The sequence below is a fragment of the Montipora foliosa genome, chromosome 2, assembly GCF_036669935.1.
Source record: "Montipora foliosa isolate CH-2021 chromosome 2, ASM3666993v2, whole genome shotgun sequence".
Classification (NCBI taxonomy): Eukaryota; Metazoa; Cnidaria; class Anthozoa; order Scleractinia; family Acroporidae; genus Montipora; species Montipora foliosa.
In genome coordinates, this window is record NC_090870.1 from 17,919,143 (window position 1) to 17,928,976 (window position 9,834).

At 37.8% G+C, this 9,834-nt stretch overlaps 1 protein-coding gene across 1 annotated transcript; it reads left to right on the forward strand.

Moving 5' to 3' along the window:
* The first annotated feature begins 1,223 nt into the window (after positions 1-1,223).
* LOC137991278 (uncharacterized) lies at positions 1,224-1,877 on the forward strand. The gene has a single exon (XM_068836390.1). The coding sequence runs from the start codon at positions 1,224-1,226 to the stop codon at positions 1,875-1,877; it is 654 nt and encodes a 217-aa protein (XP_068692491.1).
* The last annotated feature ends 7,957 nt before the right edge of the window (positions 1,878-9,834 follow it).

A 9,834-nucleotide genomic window follows, 5' to 3' on the forward strand; every position in this document is an offset into this window, starting at 1 on the left:
CAAATTTGTCAATTAGACACAACTGATCATTATGATCAGTATTTATCTCAAACACAGATTTCCGCCATGAACCACGCCCCCTCACACATAGATGCCGAATCTGGTTCTACGTGAATAGATCCCACACATTGACTGAAACATTTTTTTAACGCTTCGTACTCTTTGGGACATTGAATTGCCGTAACTCTAATCTCTTTCATCAATTCCGTTATCCATTCTCTGAATTCCAAATTTCTTGATTCGTCGGGCAACTTAGGCAAATACTTGGCGTACTCGAACAACAGCTCCGTTTTTCCTTTCGTGAGTATAAATTTATGTATTTTCATCTTGTTTAGGAAGACTATTTATGTTTGCAGGGGCATTTGTATTGCGTTCCAGCTACGTTCTCATTCGCCTTTGTCTGCCATAGCTGAGTGCCTTTTTGCTCCCACTGCTCCCTCCCCTTAGTGGTAAGTATGTGGGTTAGGTAAGTATTTCCACTGATTTATCAGTGTGACGGTGCCGGGTGGTTGCCGCTCTCAGGGTTGCCATAGATACCTGCAAGCTTGGCTGGCTTCACGCAAGGCTCCACGTAAACCAAGATGTAGAGTACACTTTCCTCTAGGAGTCACAGGGTCACACTGCAGTAATTTCTGCTATCTCACTAACATTAATCTTTGGCAGTATTTATGAGTCAATGAGTCATGAGTCAATAGGGACCTTAAGCAAGGTCGACGAGAAGCCCCAACGACGACGACGGGAAGTGAAAATACCGCTTAGCGCCCTACTGCGCATGCTTCACTCGTCGTCCACCTGAAGTTCAGAACATGAAAACGCCATCTTTGCCGTCCAGGCCGAACATCACGAGAACGTGAGTATAAATTTATGTATTTTCATCTTGTTTAGGAAGACTATTTATGTTTGGCGTTTGAAATGAAAGCTAGATATTCCTTAGTTTCTAATCTTTGCACAATATTGAATCTTACTAGGATTTTGCAACATGAAAACTTTGCAAACAGTCAAAAATTCGGGCTTTGTGAGATTTGCATCTTGTCAGCAAAACATTCAAGGTAAGAAGATGAAATCGAGAACTAACAAAGTGATTCCTTGTTTTGTTTTATTTACCTATATGCAATCTTTTACAGTTGTTTTAACTTGAGCAAAAAATTTTCATGCCGTTGAGGTCATTTTAGAGACTAATTTTCCGAAAAATTAACTTATATTTTGATGTGAATTTCCTTAGAATGGAGTGGACAGAACTTCATGACTTGAATCTTTGCAAAGAAGTTTTAGTTGTTGAACCTTGGAAACATCCTTACCGTAGTAAGGAAAGAGGAGATTCATGGAACGAAATAGCAAACAATTTAAATGCCTCTGAGCATCCTACGTTTAAAGTATCAAAGAGAAGTGTCAGAGACAGGTTGACATTACTTCAACAAAAGTACAAAGCGAAAATGAGAATGGAGGAAGCTGCCTCTGGGATAGACTGTCAGGAAACAAAGCTAGACAAAGCGTTAGAAGAAATCATAGAAAAAGAGAAAACGGCCACGGATGCGAGAAGCCTGCAAGATGATAACAAGAAAACTGAACAGGCAGCAGCGGAGGAGCACTGCAACCGAGCGGTTGAGCGTTTGGGTGAAACCAAGAAAAGGAATGCTGAGAAACAAGACGAAAAAGCCCAGACAGCGAAGAAAGGAAGAAGATCGACGTCGGAAGTGGTGCAATTTCTGAAAGAAAAGTCAGAAAGAGAGAGTGTGCTGAGAAAGGAGGATTTGGAGTTGAGACGAAAGGAGCTGAGTCAAAAGGAGGATATGATGAAAATGCTAGCACAACAACAGCAGCAGCAGACTCAGATTATGCTTTGTTTGCTTGCAAAAAGCCAAAATAAGAACAGTTAAGTATCCGCTATTTTATCCATCCAACTGTTGGTTTTTCCAATGTTGTTGTTACTGAAAGTTTTACCGTGAAAAAGTGCTGAGGCAGCATGCATATTTTCCAGACATGCAATAATGCACTGTTTGTGTTTGAAGGTACATTGTGAGACTGCAAAGTTCTAATTGATTAGTGTTGTTGCAAAACCTTAAATTGATTAAATTTAAGATTCATGTTCATGTTTCATGATTCAAGTTTTAAGTGTATTTTATGTGCATTTCTGTACATCTTGTCTGACTGGCTACAATCGTCAGTGTTGTATTTGAAGCTACAACATTTTATCGTGATTAAATTTAAGCTTTGTGTTTCAAAATTTCAAGTTTATTTTATGGTACAGTGTATGCCCATCTTGCCTGACTGGCTACAAAATGAAGCCTCCTGTATCGGTTGGAATTGAGGGGTTATCTGTCAAAGGTGGGAGGGTCAGAAAATATGAAAAAATGTATCAGAAAGGGTTGGGGCAACATTTTTCCACTTCCCCTCCCCTTCCTCTGGTAAATAATTAACTCCTAATTTTGTGGTATGATTGGAACATTCGCCAGAAGGCTCCTGTCACCAGTTAATGCATTCCAGATGTTGTGCCTTTTGGCTGGAACTCAAGTTTAAACAAAACAATCTTATGAAGCAGTTTGTCATTTATTAACACACTCCTGTATCAAATTAACCTGCCCTCGCTTGATACACCCTGAAAGAAAAAAGCACCCAAGAAACAATGCATTGCTATTCACATAAAACTTCATTATTGCACTGACATGTCATTCCTCTTTGATTACCGGTATATTATTTGAATTACTTTCAAACAAAGTAATCTTGTAGTGTTGGCGGATCTAAGTCAAAGTATTGTGATGTCTGATTTGGATATAGGCATGTAAGAGCATTCCTGAGAATTGCACAAACGACATACATCTTTCCTACACTACTCAAACTAATTTTTAGATTCTTTTTAAAGTCCATAAACTTAAAATAATTTACAATGTCATTAAACAGCCATTCTACGGACTCCCGCACTGTACTTATAGACTGGTTGAAAGCAATCATTGGGGCAGTAAGGGCTCTATTTCGGAATGGCGTCTGTAAGTAAATTCTATGAGGGTATGCCGGATCGCCGTACAAGCAAAATGGATTGCCAGCTGGTGAATTTGCAAAGCGTTGCAGGTCTTGAAGAAGTCCTGAATCAGCTAGCATTCCAGCATCATGTTTACGACCCTCTGAAACAGTAAAACTCATCTTCATCTAGAATACCGACCTCATAACTCAAAAGACGTTGCTCTTGGACCTCGTGAAAAGAAGACATGATAAAATTATTGGACTGTTTCTCGATTTTCACGATAAATGAGCACTGTTTTGTTTACATGTCCTCGTCCACGTTCAAGTGCGTGCTTAACATTTTAGTTTTCCTGCCGTGAACGACGTCCTCTGCCTAGTCCCTCAGCAACTCTACTCGTCGTCGTCGTCGTCCAATTCGTTGTCGTTGCTTAAGGTCCCTAATGAGTCAACGAGTGAACGAGTTAGTGCAGTTAATTAAACCATAAAATGAAAGCTAAAATTTCAGAGAGTGCTTAGGCCTAATCACTGAAACGAGGGCTTAGGCTTAATCAACAAATTATTGCTATATTGACTGTGACTAACCCTAACCCTAACTATATTATGGCTGAGCACACACAGGAGCTTAAGCTACATGTAAGTGGACTTTCTTGAGTAATGGATGGCAACTGGGATACATTCACTAAGCACTCGTGGGCACTTTTTCATTACCAAATAGCATAGATCTTAAAATTGCATGGTACCTAAAACCAAAGCAAGAAATATTTTGTTATTCTGACCAATCATGCAAGTCAAAATTATCAGTTTTGGTCTGCTTTTCATTGGTTGAAAAAATGGCAGGCTCTAAATTATATAAGCAATGTTTTTTTGGAACAGTCTGGTCAAGGGAAACAGAAAATATAACCATGCATTTCTGGTTGCTTTTCTGCTTAGCGATTGTCTGAGTTATCTTCATAGTACCAACAAAGTTATTCACAATGACATCAAGGGTAATTCTTATTGGCATTTCATGCATTATGTACAACTATATTTAACATTGGTTTGGAGAAATAAATTATTGGAATCATAAAATACTAAAAAAATGTCCGTTTACTGTTGACAGATGGCTATGATTAATCAAAACAAGCTTTTTTGAATATTGTACATCTGATAGGATATCATGCTATAATGTAATTCTCTGTTGAAGGAAGCGGCCAACTGTTGCTCTTGTGGAAAGTGCTGGGGCTGTGGTTCTCAATGCAAGGCTACCATGGCCTGCAGTGTTAGATTTGCCTTCTACCTTCAGACCCGAAGTAGCACAGGCCTTACAAGAAAGAGATGGGTCAAAGATTACCAGTAAAATTAGGAGAAACTTCATTTCCAGAATATACGAGCACTTCTCTAGGTTCACCTTGTAAGTAAATGGGAGTATGTTATTTTTGGTTTGCATCACCAGCTTTATTTTCTATGCAAGGCGATATCTCCTAACGCTGTGACCACAGCCTTTTTGTGTAGGTTTTTTTACAATGAACCTAAGGTATGTCCCATTATCCAACAGAGTGGAAATCAGGACCCGCACAAGAAAAGAGAACAATCTCTGACCAGAGTGGGAACTGAACCCATACACACCCTTGGGATTAGATCACCATTGGTTTACCAACTGAGCTACTATGCCAGAGGGAAACAGGCCGTAGGTATTAAGGATATTACAGCCATCTGTATGTTGCAGCAATTGAACAGGAACAAAATTGAGTTATACCCTTCAGATTCTACCCTATCATGCTGATTCTACTACAAAAGTCAAGAAAACAAAAAATTGAAACTTTGCACTTTTAGTTGAATGAATTACTTGATTTTTAATGATTGCATGCTTTCAGATATCCAACAAAGCAACAAGTCCTGGACATATCTGTCCTCATTGTTAGGACCTATCCATTTCTCAAAGATAAATCTGTTGGAACTGGATGTGTAAGTTTGTTTTATATTAATTTTTTATGCCTGAAAGAACAAGAACATACATAATATTATAAGTATTCTACACAAGAGTGAAAGTGAGCTTAAACCTTGCTTCCATCATGCATTTCTACAAAATGCCCACATGCTCCCACTTTAGAATTCTTTTTAATAATCTCTCCCCTTCCATCCCTCCAGAAATTCTAATCTTATGCCACTTTAGTATCTATTAATTAAATACATCTCCATCTCTGATGTGCACCTTTGTTCAATTAAGTTTCCTTGAATGAGAATTGATTGCCTTAGTCCTACACAGGAACATAAGTGAATTAAATGAACAATAAATGACTCCAAACATTTAATTATATTTTTAATTTCATAAATTTCTAGGACTCATGGTTTGCACAAATTTATGAGAAATTTCGCAATGAACGCAAATCAATTGCGAGTGATCCAGAGGTTATCCTACGCAAAAGGAAAAAAATCCAAGGATCCAACATCAAACCTGTGCCCCTGAAGTTAAGAAGAGGAGGCATTAATTGGGAGCCACCCTTTCCTGAGGGAGAAGAAACGACACAAAGAGTGGCTGCAGGGTGAATCCAAGAAAAGAAACCCAGACTTGGACAAAATAGAAAAGCGAATGGTGCTTACCTTCCCTGATCGAAGGAAGCTCATGAATCAAAACGTTGAGCTAAATGAATTGAGGATCCATTACCCTGCCTTATTCAACTTCCAAGAGGTACTTCCCTTTGACAATGCAGTTGATTTAAATTACCAATACTCAAAATTATTATACATTGTAGTCACCATCTGTCTTCTCATTGGCTAAAAGCTAACAGTTACATGTAATTCTGGGAAACAGCGCAACCTACAGATTATTCACTAATATGTAGTGAATAATCTGTAGGCTGCGCATGCAATGCATGATTTCCAAGAGCAATGTGTTTGAAAATAAACTGTGATCGCTGCGATAATGCGTTTGTCATTATTTTCTTCAAAACAATGTATAATAAAACAATTATTAGATTCGGTTTTTGTGATGTCCGGAATAATCAAGGTGAATCGTACAGTATAACAATTATTATTGCAACTTCTCTTAAACTTATGTGTGAAGAAAATGCAAGGTTACTTAACATATTTTTTGTATGCCTCAAGAAAATTTGTACTCACACTGTTTTCAAGGTACCCTGTGATCTATTATCATTGTCCTGAACCAATAAAGAGAAATAATTACACCTGCAAATGCATCACCAAGCTGACTATATGCACACTGCAAGGAGAGTGGTCATAAACAAAGTAACTAGACTAAATTGCTAAATTGTGTTACTTCTTTTACAGGAGAAAGGGGATAAATCACCAAAGCAAGTTGCACTGGAAAAGAAAGAGCCATTTCCTTTCATAATTATGGAGGGTACGCTTGATGCCCCTGAAGAAATGCACTTGGCAGCAGAAAAGGAGCTTCTATGCAATTTCAGGGGAAACCTCTTAGAAGCAACTCTTGGGCTGCTAGCCTCTTATTATGTTTTTATGTACAATTATCCACCATCTTTAAATAGTTTTCTTTTGTACCTACAAAAATGCATTTTGAAAATCAATGATGGTAAGAAACTTCCATCATCTGTTATTACTTTTGTCAATGAAATTGACAGTTTGCCCAAAAAAGGCTTGTCATAGCACTGTTGTAATAATAGACCTCTTTAGCTTGTACGTTTTGTTTTCCCATTTCAGACCACTTGATGTTCCCAAGGGAATTTTCCTTTTGTTTTTTCATAAGTTATGCATACATATGCACGTGCATAAGACGACATTTGAAAGAAACTGTTCCCTAGAGTAACATCACGTGGTCTGAAATGGGAAAACAAAACGTACAAGCTAAAGAGGTCCATTATTATAGGACTGCATGTATTTGAGTTGTGTTACAGAGTTGTACGTCTTTGGAGTGTTGCTTGTGTTGGAGATTTAGGCAGTATAAAAAATACCATAATATTCTTTGTTTGTCCATCCAAAATTCTGCATAACCATTGTTTTTATTTTTTCTTGAGACTGATCCCAAGAGAAACTGGAAACCATGCTTATGCAAAATTTTGGAGGGATCACAAACAAGTTTAGAGTATTATGGTATTTTGATACTGGCTAATGTTGGCGAAGCTACTGACACGATTGAAGTGCGTATAGAGAAAGAATTTGGGATGGTTTTATCAAATCCTTTGAGATCGCAAATTCTATGCATTATGCCAGTTGCCTTAATTTTCATGTTCCCAAGAGTTGACCAACAGTATGATGATATACTTACACCGTTAATTACTGTCAATTCTGTGTTCAAAACCTGATTCAAGTGACATTTACTGTGCTTTCGAGCTCTAGTGCATCACAGCCGTTTCGTGGAGTTTTTGTGATACATACCATCAAACATGACTAAGTCATGGGTGTTTTGGATGTCCATAGAAATCAAATCTTTTAAGTACAAAACAAATCAGTTGTATTCAGGTAATTATAGGTTAGTTGCTAGTAAATGTATTGAACAAGTTTTAGAATTCAAAGCCAAAGTTGTCATGATGCCATTTTGATGGAAGATCATGCAGTTGTCAAAATCTTTAAAACTGAATTTAGCTCGACGATGCTACACCCTTCCTGGAAAGATGACTTCTTTTGCCTAATTTACAGTTGATGTACTGTATTTATTTTGTCAAAGTTATGGCAGTCAGATACCTGTAAAAATGTGTTGCAATAGTAGTCAATATATTGATAATACTGAAGTACTGTTTGCTGGTATGATTTTTACTTGCACAATAAAAGGGTAAAACTGGAAAGGGTACTCTTGCTGATGACCAATAACGAGTTTATCAAGGTTAATTTACCACGGTGACCGTGTTTGCTGATGCAGCTACACAGTTTCTTAAAAACTATCCTCGTCCTACACTTCTCTTGAGTTCGTTTTGCACAGTATTCTGGGTACAGTTTACTCACAATAATGAGTCACTGTGGATTCATTTTGCTTAAGTGCTTTTACTCAGTATACGGAGTAAAGTTTACTCATGGCTTGAGTGTATTTCACTCAAGTATAAGTACTCTTTACCAGGTATTTTGTGTATTTGTCACTCAACATAAAGGGTTCAGTTTACTCAATATACACAGGCATTGTGGATTCAACTCTTTTACTCACTATTTTGGGTTGTACTTACTCGACTTTTTTTGCAGTGAACTTGGATACAAACGAACCTTTAATAATGAATTCATGCTATGAATTCAAATTGAAAACAAACAAGCAGGTTTATTTCCATTAGACTGTATCCTTCTTTTAACTATCGATTTGTTGCATTTCAGATCTCCTTCCAGCAGGTAACAACACCTGGGGAGCAAGTGCCACGGGCATTTTTTGTTTGCTTGTGTAGTTCTCCCTCCGTTCGCTGACATACGAGAAATTAAAAGAAACGTCAAATTTATAAGAAATTATCATATTCTGGCTCAAACCATGCTATTGAGGTCCGTGACACGAACCAGACACAAATGATTCCGTCTAGTGTAATTTTTAATCTGGTTTAATGCTCGTGCTTGAATACCAAAGTCGAGATGTAACTAAATGTCTTCGGTTCATACAATGATAATTATTGCAAGTTAGATGATTTAGCTTGCTTCAAAGCATTTTTAGAATGATTCGTTCATTTCCGTTTTCTGAACATCCTCAGCTCGAGACTGCAATAATCGAATTGCTTAATTATTTTGTGCTTGTGGCCATGGTTGAAGACTACCGCTCATGTGAGCAGTGCTGGCATTGGTGTTTCTGACCCATACTCCGATGACAAACAAAATAACTATGGCCTTTAATTAGTTGTAAGAGTTTTCTAAAAATATCAAGTCGTTTCGACGCAATAAAAGTATCCTACATTCAAAACTGAAGCGAAACTAATTATTCGGCAATTATTGTGTGCTTGTTGCCATGTTTGCAGAATACCGCTCATGTGAGCAGTGCTTGCATTGGTTTTTGTGACTCATACTCCGATGAGAAACACAATAATTGCAGTTTCGACGCAATAAAAGTATCCTACATTCAAAACTGAAGCGAAACTAATTAGTCGGCAATTATTGTGTGCTTGTTGCCATGGTTGCAGAATACCGCTCATGTGAGCAGTGCTTGCATTTTGTTTTTGTGACTTATGACCGTTAGTTGTAAGAGTTTTCTAAAACATCAACCATAAAAATGAGAATTGTTCTCGGATTCGGTTCGACGCGATGAAAGTAGCCCGCATTCAAAAGCCAAGTGGAACAAAGTATTCAGTTATTGTGTCCTTGTCGCTATGGTTGCATAATACTAAATGGCCGTTGTTTTGTTTCAGTTTTTCGGACACAACACAATAACTAACAGATGAAGAGCATTTTCGGAGTCTGTTCGTCAGGATCAACCTAGAATCACAACAGTTGCCACAATTGATTAATCGTGATTCTAAATATTTCGACAAACGTTCCTTCGGAACCTAGCCTTAGAGCCGCACAAAAGAAATTGCCCTGTTATCTTGCCCTTGTTACCACGGCTCTGGTTGCAAACAAACCACGTCAGTGCCACGTAAGTGCATGCATCGGCGTATAGTTTTGCTGGCTTTTCTAATTTCAGCTCTTTCAAACATTTTAGAAACGGGAATATGTTCACGAAGCCCTTCGTAAACTTTTACTAAGTTAACAGATTAGTTTACACTGAATTCTTAATTGCTTTCAGATTCACAATCATGTGACAGAAGAACACTGCTAGGAGAGACCGATCAGCGTGGTAAGCCCTTATTATCTAAAACCATGCCATACAGACGAAGTATTTTAATGTAGTTTACTTTAACTTTGGTGAGCAAAATAAACAAGTAAAATGCATCAACAGTTTTGAATATTCGGGAGGTTAAACATCGTTTTTCACAACCAAAGCTGACCGCCATGAAATTCTCTTCAACTTGATATATGTCT

Bases quoted from the DNA above. Each gene is read 5' to 3' on its own strand.
- LOC137991278 (XM_068836390.1), top strand. From the start codon at position 1,224: ATGGAGTGGACAGAACTTCATGACTTGAATCTTTGCAAAGAAGTTTTA.